General features: G+C 42.8%; 1 protein-coding gene across 1 annotated transcript in view; it reads left to right on the forward strand.

Moving 5' to 3' along the window:
- LOC134842871 (ATP-binding cassette sub-family F member 1-like) overlaps nucleotides 1–13,445 on the forward strand; it is a 362,252-nt gene extending 348,807 nt beyond the window's left edge. The window contains exons 2-8 of the mRNA XM_063859375.1: nucleotides 8,841–8,940; nucleotides 9,042–9,366; nucleotides 10,010–10,617; nucleotides 10,874–11,095; nucleotides 11,474–12,001; nucleotides 12,273–12,423; nucleotides 13,048–13,445. Of these exons, the coding sequence (XP_063715445.1) occupies nucleotides 8,851–8,940; nucleotides 9,042–9,366; nucleotides 10,010–10,617; nucleotides 10,874–11,095; nucleotides 11,474–12,001; nucleotides 12,273–12,423; nucleotides 13,048–13,205 (2,082 nt within the window). The 5' untranslated portion in view covers nucleotides 8,841–8,850 and the 3' untranslated portion in view covers nucleotides 13,206–13,445. The remainder of the gene's footprint in view (nucleotides 1–8,840; nucleotides 8,941–9,041; nucleotides 9,367–10,009; nucleotides 10,618–10,873; nucleotides 11,096–11,473; nucleotides 12,002–12,272; nucleotides 12,424–13,047) is intronic.
- Nucleotides 13,446–14,699: the final 1,254 nt, after the last annotated feature.

Raw genomic sequence — 14,699 nt, forward strand, 5'->3', positions numbered from 1 at the left:
GCAGGGTTGAAGACGTTGCTAGTACAATACCTCATGATGCAAAATCGGCACATGACGGGTGAAGATGAGAATCCAACTTCGAGAGAAGAATGGAAGAAGACGAACAGAGGGATGCCTCTGCTGACGGACCTATGCCTGGCAATGAGGTCGGACCCAATGGGGATAATCCGGGGCCTAGAGGAGGTGGTGACCTGCATTTATGGTCCAGCAGTGACGTACGCGTTCCCAGACCCCCTGGTGACAACGTATCGTCACTCTGTAACGCACTTGAGCCTTATCAGTATACTGGATGGGACAGCGTTAAATTGGTGTCAGCAGGAAGTGCTCAGAGGGCGAATGAGCAACACGGTACTCTTTGGAAAGGTGAAAGATGCCGAGCTAATAGTGTACAACTTCAAGGGGCAAATGCAATGTAGAATGGGAGGCAAGCGAGAGGGTCCCATCGAAATGTATCCCAAATTCTGGAACTTGAACCCATTGACGGCGGACGGACGAGAAATCTTGAGAATTCCTGCCTGGAAGGAGTGCTTCGCACTGGTGAAGAGGGAGCTGGAGACCATAATGGAGAAAGAAATCCTCCCAGCCACCATGCCTGAGTTCCCAATAGTCAGGAGGATGACCTTAGGAATGAATAGTCCCTTGGTAGTTCCCTCCATAATGGCGAGGATGACGACGGAGGAAATGCAGAAGGATTTCACTGATGGCTGGGACCCCCTGTTCATTGGCTACACGGCGGCGGTCTACTTCCATACCAGCGAGATGAAGGTAAATTCGTGGACGACGCAAGCGAAAAAGAGTAGAGGTTCGCAGCCCCCAGGGTATGAGGTGCGGAAGGTCTTGAGAACCCTAGAGAAGGAGGGACTTGAGAACATGTTACCCATATGGGATGATGGCAGGATGATCGTGATGGAGGGGCACGTCGCACTGGTGGACGACATGAAATTTGCCACGAGAAAATATAAGGCGCCCTATGGCTTGGAACAGGTGGAAATAAGACAGGAAGGAACAGAACTAGATGCAGCAGGTCAACTGCATGTAGCACTGACGGAATACAAAAAGCTGGATCCTACGACACCATCACCACTGTCCGTGGACACACCTGGAGACAAGAGGAGCGGACCCGTCGAGGACCGATTTAAGAAAATTCTCGAGAGAAGGAGACATGAGTCAGAAGAAGAGAGTATGGATGAAACTCTCAGTGAAGCCGGTGAAGACATGGAAGTGGGGAATACGCCTGAACCAGGGCCATCAGGGGAGGAGCGCACCACTCAAGAGCTGTTGAAAGACTTGAGCGAGGAGAATTGGGCAGATACTGCCACACCACCCCTGATTCCGTCTCCCCGGAAGGATCTGGAATTGCCATTGGCAAGTGAGACCTTCAATATGGGGATGATACTCTTGAGCTCGGAGGAAAGGGAAAAGAACACTTTCGAAGGGAACAGGGACATATCCCTGGGATCACTGAAGGACGATGCTTGGCAGGAGTTCTTGGAAGAATTCAATCAAGAAGTGGGCAGCGAGACGACGCTGGACAAATTCAAGAAGGAACTGTGGGACACAGTCGTAAGATTTGGAGAACCGCTTCTGATAGGAACGGGCCTAGATGAGAAGGCGAGAAAAGAGCTACTGAGCAAGCTGGTAGAGCTGAGGAATTCACGATCGAAGACTAGAGAAGAAAAATGTGAGGACAGCTCTACTCGGAGACAAAAAACTGTAGATAAAATGGTTGATGATATAAAAAGGGATAAGGTTGGGACTAGTAATATGATTAAAAGTACTAATATCCTTAAGGCTCGAGCAGGGGGGAGGCAAGAGTTGGAAGGAGTGGATGGAGAGGTCGAATCGGTGATGGTAGCCACAACACCCTCAAGTAGAGATGTGAAGACTCGCAAGAGGAAGAGAGAAGTGGAAGGATTGGGTAGTCTTTCAGTGGATGCTGTTTCGGAAGGAAACTTGAGAGAGACGGCGCCCATGGTTTTGGCTAGATGCAAGACGGCGGCATACAAGAGCAGCTCGGAACTCAGAAGACCACTTGAAGTAGAGAGGGAAATAGAGGTTTCCACCAGTTCGACATCGGAGGAAGACTTCAAGCCTCAGAAGATAAACGTGAAGAGAGGTTCAACGAACGGACAGACATGGGAAGTAGATGTCGGCAAAGAATGGATCTCGAAGGCACACCAGGCCACGGGCAAGCGAGTGACAAGTGATCCATTGGAAAGGAACAAGACGAGGAACACCTCCCGGACGTGGTGGGTGGCCCTTGAAACATTGAAAGAAATGGAGGACTGCTGGAAGAAGTTGGACAGTGGAGTAGCTCGCAAGCGACGTAATTGGGCCACCCAGCAAAAGGCCGAGGTTAATAGAATAGAAATGGCAAGTCATCTGAAGAGGTCCTGGCAGAGTTTGTTGAAGGATCATTTTGAAGAAGCAATGAGGACACCCTCATCAGCACCACCATTAATGGCGAATCCCTTCGTTAGAACTGCAGGACAATTAATGTTCACCGGGAATCTGGTGGGGATAGAGCTGGAAACACTGACCTCGTATGACAGGCTGAAGTTGGGAAGCAAGAAACTAGATGTGTATCAGGCACTGATGCAACACGTAGCCAGGGACAACTCAGGCTTGAGCCTGGCCAGAAGAAAGGATGCCACGTGTTTCTTGAGACGGATAATGTCGATGATGTCTGATAGCACCATCCTGGCATGCCAACAGAGAGCAAGCGTAAGCAAAACCATGGAAAAAAGAGTCTCAACGGTCATCTTGAACGTGTATCAGAGCACAGGAATAGAAAAGGAAGAGGGTTCCAGACTATCCCTAGAGAACCATAGGAAGCTAGACGAGGTACGGAGGTTTTATAATAAGAAGTTCGAAGAAGAACATGATGTTCACCGTAACCTGGCCTCGTCAGAGCAGTACTCGAGAATCAGCGAGAAGGGGGAATACCAATATGTGTCTGGAGTGATGGGAATGGCCTACAACCCCTTCTTAGACTCGGAAGCTGGAGGCGCCCACAGGAACCATGAGGTAGCGGAGCTACTGAAGTTTTGGACAGAAAGAATAATGGAAATAGACGCGGTGGAAAAAGAGGGGCCGAGCCTGGGCCTGATTCTTGAGAAAACACCAGAGGTGGTGAGCATACCGCGTTCAAACAAGAGAGTTGAAGTGAACATGGGCGATGGAAATGGCTTGTTAACCACGAACTTGGGAGTGGTATGGAAGCTATTAAGACCCTCCCGGTGTCCACATCCCCACGCGAGTCTGATCGAGGAAACCACCGAGCGAGTGAGGTTAGCACCAACGGAAGATGAAGATCTGGCAAAGTTGAGTGTGCTGCATAAGCTAATTTCACCTCAGATGCAAGAGCCAGGCGAAAAGACTAGTAATCCCGGGTCAGCAAAGAAATTGGAGCCGGGTAGCTGTCTGGATTCGACGTGTGGAAACGGAGAGCACACTTGCGATGGACGGTCATGCGTTAGAATACTGTCATTTCAAAAAGAAGACCTGGTCACTTGGTTCGAAGACATAACAGAAAGGGAGAAAAGTGAAGTGCAAATAGTAGCGGAGTGTTACGCGAGAACCACGGTGAATATAGCGACAGCTCTCGGATTCTTCTCGAGAATGTGTAGTCTGCAGTCACTGGAAAGACTAGAATCTGAACATCATTTAGTGACGGCGTTGAGCGTAGAATCATGGCCCGGAGTGTTGCAGGTGACTCAAAAACACATCCGGAGCTGGAAGGTTGGTCTCGAGACGGAAATGGGATTTCCCATGAGCGAAGCTTATGGCTTGCCATTGAACGCGAAATCGCTGATAGGGTCAATGATGGCCAACTTGTGCGGAAGTCACTGCCCACTGCACATGGTGATGGTGGAAGCATCCAGCCAGAGAGTACTGGTGGACAAGGCCTTCTCAGTGCCCAAGTGCGTGAGGTTGGCTCGGATATCGCATCATTCGCACAAGTTGTTGAGAAAAATCAGGGGGACAGTACCAAAAGAATTGAGAGATGACTTGAGTGAAATCTGGGGAGAAGAACTTTTGAAGTTGGAGAGAGAGAACACAAGCGATCACGAGAGACAAAACGTGATCGGAAAACCTGTGGGAAGTGCTCCAAACCTGGAAGATAACGACACGATGCATGAGAAAATGATGGAGCTCGAGCCTCTCTTGGAAGCCTCGGGGGAGCGTAACCTCAGGAGCATTGAAATCACCCATGGAGAATGCCCATGCCACTGTTTAGCGCAAACGGTGTGGTATCCAGATCACAAGAACCTTTGCCTGGTGTGGGATATGGAAGAAATCCGGTCGATCGGACTACCGGATCACCGACAGAAGGTGACGATCTTGGTAGTGAGTACGATGTTGGCTCTGAGATGGATAGAAGAGAATATAACGAAGTATCGGGAAGCGGGGACGCCAACGGCAGAATCAATACACGCGATAGACTACAGTAGGAGACTCGAGTTGTTTGAGACTGCGTGCAAGGTATTCGCCATACCAACGGAAGTCAGACATGTCTGGAGCCGTTTGAGGTACTTCCCATGGTTTCGGGCGACGCTGACGTCCTGGTTGTACATGACAACGAAAGATCACATGGGAAAACATCGAAAGGAGTATCGACAGTTCCAGGCCGAGATTGGGCCGGAAGCTTTCAAGAGACCCCTGTTAACCCATCGTAATGCAATCACGACAGGATGGAAGAGAGTGGGTAAAATGTCTAGAGACAATACCAAGGCGAGGGAATCGATACTAGAGGAGGACCTGGCGAAGAACGTGAGCTTGAGCCTGCACAACTCCTTTTGTTTGAACCGGGAATCTAGGGTGAAGGCACTACCCAACCAAGCAAAGAGGTTGCAAGAGCAAAAAGAATGGATGCGATCCTACGAGCAGCTGAAGGCTTGGGAGGAGATTGTGATTAGCTCCGATGATGAAGAGGAACTGTTGAGACAGTTTGCCGTATCTAGTACTTCAGGATGCAGTACCTACAAGGCGAAGAGTGCGAGATGAGCAGGTGGCTCGAATGGATCTTGAGTCTTGAGAGGGAAAGGGGGGCTTGAGCGTGGATCCGGGTGAAACTTGGATTCACGAAAAAGAAGTTTTAAAAAAAAGCAAATATTGTTATTAATATACTATATTTATTATATAAATCAAAATGCTGCATGACAATTTCCTGATTGAATAGGACAAAAGAAATTTTAAATGATTGGCTTGGAAAGCAAGAATTCAAGGGTGCAGGTGTGTGCAGATTTTGATTGCTGTTTAGCGATAGTGTGAAAATTTTACATGGCTGTGAATTTTGGGGTGTAGATAAGCTTAAGTCTGCTGCAAACTTCTGTAAATGACCACTGGCACTGTATCTTGAGTAACACTCGGTTTTCTGGGACTCACTGGCAGAAGACAGCACGCGATGAGGACATCGATCTCGAGTCCGGGGAGTATGTGCCAGTCGGTCATATTTGGAAGTTTGACCTTGAGAGAAGCAAAAAACACTTGATTTAGGAGAGAAATTTAATTTTTCAAAATTTCGAATGGAGCATGTCATGCACGATTTTCTCGCGATAACTAAAAAATCAGAAAAAGAGAAGTCAGAACAATCGAGTAACAATCGCGGGAAAGTTGCTAAATAAAACGGTGGGAAATTGCTATTCGCAATTTCTGTCACAATAGAACAAGAGTAGAGCTGTCCCATCCAAAACAGAGACGAGAGCATTCCCACGAACTGGATTGTTGTGACTGGAGTACTATTATTAACTGGACCAGAGTGAACCTTCGGTGGAAAGGTGGACAGCTAGAGTGTCCCAATGGTTCACGAGAACTTACAGTCTAGAGAAAAAACTTGTTATTATTATTAAAACTGACTAACATTAAACTCATTTTAGTTACTTTATTAATTCTTGAGTTGCTTACCGGCTTATTTACTTCCTGGTTCTTGAGCGTGCTACAATGTGAGTACTTAATTTAAATTCCTAGAGTGTGTTTTATAATTGTTATGTTGAGGTAAGGCGAGTTTTAGGTTGATCCATCTGAAATGGATCAAAGTTCCACTGTCTAATAAAAAGTAACTTAACGGATTGTTCCAACCCAGTTTTTAACGGCGTTCATGTATTTTGGGTATCTAGAGACCTAAGTATGGGGATGTTTCTAATTCTAGAGTGGGGGGATATTTTAGTAGTAGCCTTTAAGCTGTAACGGGTCGTAGTCTCATGTCACAAACGAACCGAACTGGCTCCGACCGTTCTTGAGGTAGAAAAACACAAGAGATGGTGTCCCTGACCCTTGAGCCAGTGGTTATAGGGCCTATTTTTCTTAAGCCTCATGTATGACTGCAGTAGACGAATGTTACATTGGTTTTTTCGGTTATTTTTTTATGTTTTTTGTTTTTCTTGGGTACTATACTAGTTTTTGTTTGGTTTTGCTTATATCTTTAAGTGTTTTTGGTCACAAACCACTCAGGGGATGAGGAGACGGCCGATCCCCCCACCCTTCCTGGTTCGTGAATTTTCGGTCTTAACCAGGTTAAAAAACTATTCACGGCAATTCGGAAGGCCTCCGCGTTCCGAACTACCCTTCCGCCCCGGCGGTTTAGGCCTATTAAGGGCGTTAATGTGAGCATCCGCTCGGCGCGGAGTGCTCGTTAACGGTTCTGCCGGTCATGATGTTAAAAAAGAATAACACCCAGGAGCGCCATAAAAACATACATGTAACATTCGCCCGGAAGATACATATCGACCGATAACAAAACTAAGTCTTAAGACGACTGGCTAGCGTCTAAACAGAGCTTTGCATGTTTTTCACCGTCTCTACCAAGCCAGTACTTTTCGGTGGTCTTTCTTACATCGGGTCGACAAAAACGTTACTGCTCTCCGGCTTCGACCAGAACGCTCAAATTAACTGAATTACATGCAAAGATAGTGAGCTCATGGCTGGGTCTCTGTATCCCCAGACCACGAGGTCACTCCTAAAAACAGGGCTACTACTTATCATATTACTATTGTTTTTGTTCAGTAGATAGAAATCATCATCTCCATCGAAGATGGATCAACCCTTTCCCCCACTCCTAGCTTCTCATCCTTATCAAAACGAATCCAGTTGTTAATTAAATTCAATTCAGGACATGACAAGAAGCTGAAAGTTTATATAAAAGGCTAAAAGTTCCAGTCCCGAAACCCTTCCGGATTCTTGAATCCAGTGAATCAAGCTCCTTAAGTTCAATTTCACACCAATCCGGAAGGCTTGTTCTCACCCTTCACCGTTGTTGGCAACGGCCTTGCAACTATTGTAGCAGCACAATAGTTGCAACTTGGAACGTTCTCTGCTATTGTAGTTCGTTGTTGTTTTTCTTTAATCTCGATTTTCGTTCTGTTCGCAATCACAGATAAAGTTGTTCTGTTTTTCACTCGCTTTTTGTTAAAATGGCCGTTTCAGCATTTCTCAGAAATGTGACGTCATCATTCGAATTTTTGAAAATTTAAAATACTAGAATATTCTAGCCCTCACCGTTTGGCTAAACGTTCCAATAACGTCGCTAATCCTTCGAAATCATCAACTCGGAAGGCTTACTGCTCAAAATTCGAATCCTGCATAAATTGCATTTTGGCCATTCTGGTCGAATGTCACATCTACAACTACAGTCTCACAAACCAAGACTCTACTCTTCAACTTCCTTAAGCAGCAACTTCAATCAACCTTCAATCTCGACAATCCATGCACTTTCTTCATCAAATGCCGTTGCAACACATGTCGTTCCTGAACATTAACAATTTAACTCAAAGCTTGAATTACGCAAACTCAAAATTTCACTTTTATATGTTGTATCATTCACTAATAAAGTTTATTTCTTCTTCTTCATCGACGTCTATAAAAGGAAAGCAGGTTGCTGCGCATGTAGCACGAAATGTTCCGATCACATTCATAAAATGGATGGCCCTATCCAGTTTTTGCACTGATACTGGTTTCGACTTTTTCCATTTTTCCCAGCTGGATGTTAACCGCAGATATCCACGCCATTAGCCCCCGTTTCGTCAACAATTTGATCTAGTTTCAACTCGTTTTTCCAATTACGGTCATATCCGAACTGATCTACTCTTGTTGCTTCCGTGTTGCCGGCACGTTAGTTCTGATAAAGTTGGCCAAAAGTTTTATCATCAGTGGGAATGGCGTTGATTGAATGTCCATCGGTCTAACACTCCAAAGGAGGCCACGAGGTGGATGCAGGGTTCATGCGCTAGGGGCGCTCCGTCGCTGTCACCATGTAACAAAGCTAATAAGTTTAGATAAGATGTGAAATCATGGCGTGACAATTCATAGTTCAGCAATGGAATGTCATTTTTGGCTCCCAAATGGAAGCTAAATAATTCCGAAAACTAGTGATACTTGTTTAAAATTAAGTTTTAAGGTCTTAAATTAGGTATAATTTAGCTTGTAAGTCTGCTCGCTGGCTTAATTCGCTCGAATTAAGACAAAAAATTAAAAATTTTGAACCGGTTTTTATCGACACTGGGAAAATTTTCATAGATTTTTTATTGTTGTACGGATCACGACTGAAAGGTCTTTATGTCCCAGTCCGATGATTTTTTTTGGTACCTGTTTTTGCGTGGGAAACAAAAAACTAAAACACCCGAATACAAAGTTCCTCCCCATTCTCAATGGTCGGAATAATAAAACCATAATGAAGACTATGTTTCTGACTGCTCGAACGTTAAGGCCAAAGAATGTTTTTTACCAAAGAATGAAATGACAAAGATGTTTTTTAAGAGTGTCATTTGTCACTACCTACCTACCTTCTAAATTATTTTCACTGCTTGCTGATTTTCGAATAAAGTAATTGAGAGGTTTTCTTTTAGGTTAGCTATGCCCAAGAAAGCAGGAAAAAAGAAAAATAAGTTTGATTTCCTTGATAACGACAAACCCGAGACAGATGGAATTACTGAAGCCTCTAAGGTTCTGTTGTTTGTTTAAAATGAATTGAAACATTTTGGTACGGATGAATTGAACTGAATCTTCCAGTATTCTCTGTGGTGAAATTGTGACTGTATCTTTAGGAAGTTGTTAGTGATTTGAAAGACTTGAGTATCAAATCCCAAGCCCCAGAAGCACCTGTGTTCGAAACAGAAACAGCCACCAATGGGAAGTCGGACGCTCTCGAAGATGATGAAGAGGAAAAAATGTACGACTCTGAGGAAGAAGCAGCAAAACTGAGGCTGGAGCGCGATGAGAAGTTGGCAACTGAATCAGCAGCCAAGATGTCAAAGAAAGATATGCGCAAACAGAAGAAAAAGGAAAAATTACAGTCTCAATACGACGCTATTATTAATCATGGTGATGGTGACCAATTCACACTAGCACAGCAAGATGACGCTTATAAAGGTAAGGATTAAAGAGTTCGCATGTCAATTAGGGGTCAAATAATAAGGTCAAGAATATGGCTTTAAGTTGCGGATGATTGAAAGCGATATGACAGCCTTCATAACTCGTCGATACTGAATCAAGAGATAAAAAAAACAAGAAATTGGAAAATAAGCTTAGCGTTGCCTTGCTAATAGTCGCAATCGCACTAACTGAACATAGATTCAAATCTGTTTTCTGAGACTGACTAATATACTTCCGACATGCATAGAATCCTCCCAAACGCTACGTAACTGCTTGGTTATATAAAAACTCGGTGCAATACGCAAAAATGGATGTGGTCGAGGCGTCAGATCCAATTTAACGACATCGAAAAACGTTCGTTGATTTATGATATTTGGGCTCTACCAAAATAGTTTTTAAAACCCAAGACTGTTGTAAAACTAAGGCTGAATCAGGCTGAGTCAGCTTACATTTAGAATGAGAAATACCAGTTTTGCGAACATGGTTCGCGTTTTTTCTACAGGTTTGGTTCGCAAAACCTCTAAAAAATAACAGGGGCAAATTTGTTATAGAATCCTATGCTTCTTTGTACAGTAGCCCAATTTTTCTCTAATCAAAGAGCCAAACATAAAAATATAACAAAAAGAAGCTTGATTTTTAGGGCTGGAAAACGCGATTGACATTCAAATTAACCGATTTAGCTTATCGGCAAGAGGCAAAGAACTATTTGTGAATGCTGATTTGCACATCACAAATGGCAGGAGATATGGCCTTGTAGGCCCAAACGGACACGGAAAGACAACACTTTTACAACACATTGCAGCTCGCAAACTAAACATTCCTCCGAATATAGATGTACTGTTATGCGAACAAGAAGTTAGGGCTGATGATACTCCGGCGTTTGAAGCAGTCTTAGAAGCTGACACAGTTAGAACTTCGTTGCTAGCCAAGGAGGCTGAACTTACACAGCAGTTAGAAGCCTCGACAGGAACATCAGCAGAGTCAATAGCAGAACAACTGAAAGAAGTCTCAGAAGAGCTAAAGGCGATCGGAGCAGATTCAGCGGAGTCGAGAGTGCGCCGAATCCTAGCGGGTCTCCAGTTCACAGAAGAGATGATGCGCAGACCTACAAAACATTTCTCAGGAGGTTGGAGGATGAGGGTATCTTTAGCCAGAGCCCTGTTTGTGGAACCGACACTTCTTTTGCTAGACGAACCGACAAATCACTTGGACCTCAATGCTGTCATCTGGCTCGATCACTATCTTCAGGTATCTAACATAATTTCATATTGATAAAAAGTGAAGTGTGAGCGTGTAAATAATATATGTTATCCTTTTTGTTTTCTTAAAGGCATTTTTGATTAAGTTAGTAAAGTTCCAATTTGCTTGATAAATGATCGCGCTATAAAGTTTCGCCAAGAATGATCCTCGAATTTTTCAGACTAGATTCCAGGAAAAAGTGTTGAAAATTCAATAAAATGAAAAGTTTTGCTCAATATTTTAACGTATTTGTGGAATCTTGCAGGAGTGGAAGAAGACATTACTAATAGTGTCTCACGACCAGAGCTTTCTGGACAATGTGTGCACGGACATCATTCACCTGGACATGCAGAAGCTGTTCTATTACAGAGGCAACTACTCCCAATTCAAACACATGTTGACTCAGAAGAGAAAAGAGCAGCTTAAAGAGTACGAGAAACAGGAGAAGGCCATCAAGGAGATGAAGGCCAACAACAAGAGTAAAAAGGTACAGATACTCAAGGGCATCACTTGGCATGCTGAAGTTACAGAGAAAAAATTTTTAAACATTTTTTTAAACTTGTCATCGTCGAATTTTTGTTGCGTTCATGGAAGTGAATAGCAATCTTTGTCCGAAAAGCTTCATTTTTTAAATCGAAGTTATGAATAGTTGGGATATAAATTGTTCCGAACCATACATTTCATGAAGCAAAAAGCGAACAAGCTGAAAGCTGCAATAACTACCCGTTGTTATTTGACAAATACGAACCCGTTGTTATTTGACAAATACGAAGTTGGATTGAGAAACTGGAAATAGAATAGAAGCAATATGAATTGTGGAAGCAAAGCAAGAATAACGCCATGCGGAACAATTTTTGTTTTACAGGCAGCCGAGAGTGAAATGAAAAGCAAGCAAGCTAAAAAGGCAGAGAAAGATAAGAAAACGGGGAAGAACAGAGGCCAAGAGGACGACGAAGATCAGGGACCAGCTGAGCTGCTGAAGAGACCCAAAGAGTACAAGGTCAAGTTCAATTTCCCGAACCCGCCCAAACTATCCCCACCCATATTGGGCTTGCACGACGTCACGTTCCAGTACAACGATAAAAGTCCAATATTGTTCAAAGACATCAATTTTGGAATTGATATGTCAACGAGGATAGCAATCGTGGGTCCCAACGGGGTCGGCAAAAGTACATTTTTGAATTTATTAATGGGCAAATTGGAACCCTCGAAAGGAGAACGGACTGTGAACCACAGGGTAAGAATTGGGTTTTATAATCAGCACTCGGCTGACCAACTTGACACGACTAAGACGCCAGTGGAGTATCTGAATTCGAAGTACGACTTGGGATACCAGGATGCGCGCAAGTGTCTGGGATCATTTGGGCTTGAGGGACACGCACATACTATCAAGGTAAAAAAAACTAGTTAACAATTCTGTCACATTCAAGAAGTAAATATTGAATCAGTGGAATGAAACTGACGAATGTAAGCGTGTAAACAAAAGCTAGTGAAATATTTGAACGTTAATCTGAAATATTTGTTATTTTAATGGGACAATGAGGCAGTTTTCATCTTTGAAATTCTGAGAATTTTTCATTTGATCAGTTTTACTTTGCTCAAATAAATGGTTAGTTTTTTATGGATTGAGAGCTTACGTCGAAATACTGTTTTATTGCGGTCAGATATCAGACTTGTCCGGAGGGCAGAAGTCTCGTGTGGCGTTTGCAGATCTGTCGTGTTCTGCTCCTGACATTCTGATCTTAGACGAACCCACCAATAACCTGGACCTGGAATCCATCGACGCCTTATCGGACACTCTCTCATCATTTGGGGGTAATTTTGACCTAACCTTACCAAAAAAAGTCAAAGGTGCCCCATGATTTAAAATAGAGACCACGAATACACAAATTAGAAAATAGATTTTTTGATGGGTTTAGCATTCGGATCAAGTTTACATCCTCCCCCCTAAACGTGTTTAGGGGGGAGGATGTTAACTTGGTCCTAGCATTTTTCAAAAATTAAATAGAAGACGGGGGCCTGTAAAAATTAAAACCAAATTGCGCCACGGCGAAAACCATATTCTGCTACAGGGGTATAGAGAACTGTTTTCCTAGCAGCCGTAATTTCACCTACAGAAGCGGATTACGGCGTGCAAAAATTATCTTTAAGAAACATAAATTCTAGCATCGATCCGTATACACATCACAGTTTTAAGTGTATCATATTTTGGGGTTTATTTTGCATTCACTGGGACTTCGCTTCTCATAAATTGCCAAAAACTAAAAAAAAAGATTATAGATTATGAAATTTTATTGGAACCAAGCAAGTCCGAATTCTTCGCGGAAAGGAGGATAAGGGTCGAGGGTTGTGTTAGCCATTGCCTCTTTATTTTCTCATTGACAGACAACTGTTGCTGTGAATAAATATATATTTAGCATTAATCTTGGGCGAGTTTAGGTGGCGTTATTCTGGTGTCGCATGACGAGCGTCTTTTGCGAGTGACCGAGTGCTGTCTATGGAGCATAGAAGACAAAACAGTGTTCGAGATAGAGGGAGACTTCGACGACTACAGAGACTACGTCCTACGCAGTCTAGAGGAAGTGCTGAACAAATGACGTCATTTCGTTATTGCAATAATTAATAATTTGTGGTCTCATAAAACACCCATAGACTATACGAGGACGAGATTACTTACCTTGAGACGATGTTGGGAAGAGAGAAAGAGAGTTTGTGCTATTTGAAAATTGAATGATATTTTTAAATATCTGGCTGAGAATTGGTTGTGTTTTGTTGATGGGATTGAATCCTTGTGAAAATGCGGAAATGTTTAATCTAATTTAAGTATCCAGAAACTACTATTCTCAAGTGGAAAACTAGACTCCAAATGACAATTAAGAATTAAGACTATTTATTCATGAGGGAAAGGACCAACATACGAGCTGTACAGCTCATCACGGCGAACCGCTGTTGCGTCCCTGCTTAAGAATTAAATGCCATTTTTTTCGTTATTTTTCTGGGCTGGGTAATGTTTCATCACCCTCAATCAACGAGCACGGATCATGGTGGGCCTCGAACATCCGACCTTTCGATTGACAGGCGGAGACGTAACCACTTCACTACCGCTCCCCACTTCACTACCGCTCCCCTAAAACACTACTTATTTTTGATCTCTAGTACGAGAGAATAAAAGAAGACCATGAAATATGGCCTTTGCTGAGCTGAGGGACAATTTTGAATATCTGAGCTTTGCGAAAACACCAAAAACCACTTATGCTAAGAATTTCAGTTCTCGGCCAAATTTTTGAGAAAGTGGACAGAAATGTACTCCTCACCCAAATGAACTATATATTGGTGCCTAAGGCGTTCTAAAAAATAGGTTAGTTTGCTTAGCCAAAAGTTGATGGATGTAGTACCAAAAGGGGAACTCTTGAGCCATTATTTTTGAATAGTTAAGCATTATTGTGAGCCCGATAAAGCATGATAAAACAGAGGAAAACCTTCGGGCATCAAATTGAAACTGTGATATTTTGGAAAGTTTTTAAGAGTCCATGTTTTTTAAGAGTCCAGAGTTCAGGTTCTTTGCACAAGCGAAGCGGAAATACAAGAGCGGAAATGGTGCGAAAAAACGTCAACGATTTCTAATTTCGGAAATTGTTTTTTATTACTTAGGTTTCTCAGCCGACTGAAAAATTAACTCATCCAGTTTTTTTTTTCAATTTCGGATTACTTTAATTAAGAGTAGTGAACGTAGTCAGTACTCTTATATGAGTCTTGTTGATTTTTTTGTTTTTTTTCAGGAAAAAGTCCTAAAATTTGTTCACGCTCATTTTTTCGCAGCTTGACTTGTGATTTCTTGTTAAGTTCAGTTTATTTGTATTGATAAAGGAAGGCAAACTCCAATATCGAACAGCAAAATTGTAAAGGTCACGAAAAAGTGATCGACTTCTAATTTCGAAAATGGAAATTAATTATCAGATTTTCAGCGAAATAAAAGTCTTACGTATTGTTCCAGTTTTCTCAAATTGGGTTAATTTTAACAAAAAATTAATTGTTCTACAAATTCAAAGAGCTTTAAGGCCATCTTTTTTTTAGAAATTCAGAAGTTGAAG

The sequence above is a fragment of the Symsagittifera roscoffensis genome, chromosome 3, assembly GCF_963678635.1.
Source record: "Symsagittifera roscoffensis chromosome 3, txSymRosc1.1, whole genome shotgun sequence".
Lineage (NCBI taxonomy): Eukaryota > Metazoa > Xenacoelomorpha > Acoela > Convolutidae > Symsagittifera > Symsagittifera roscoffensis.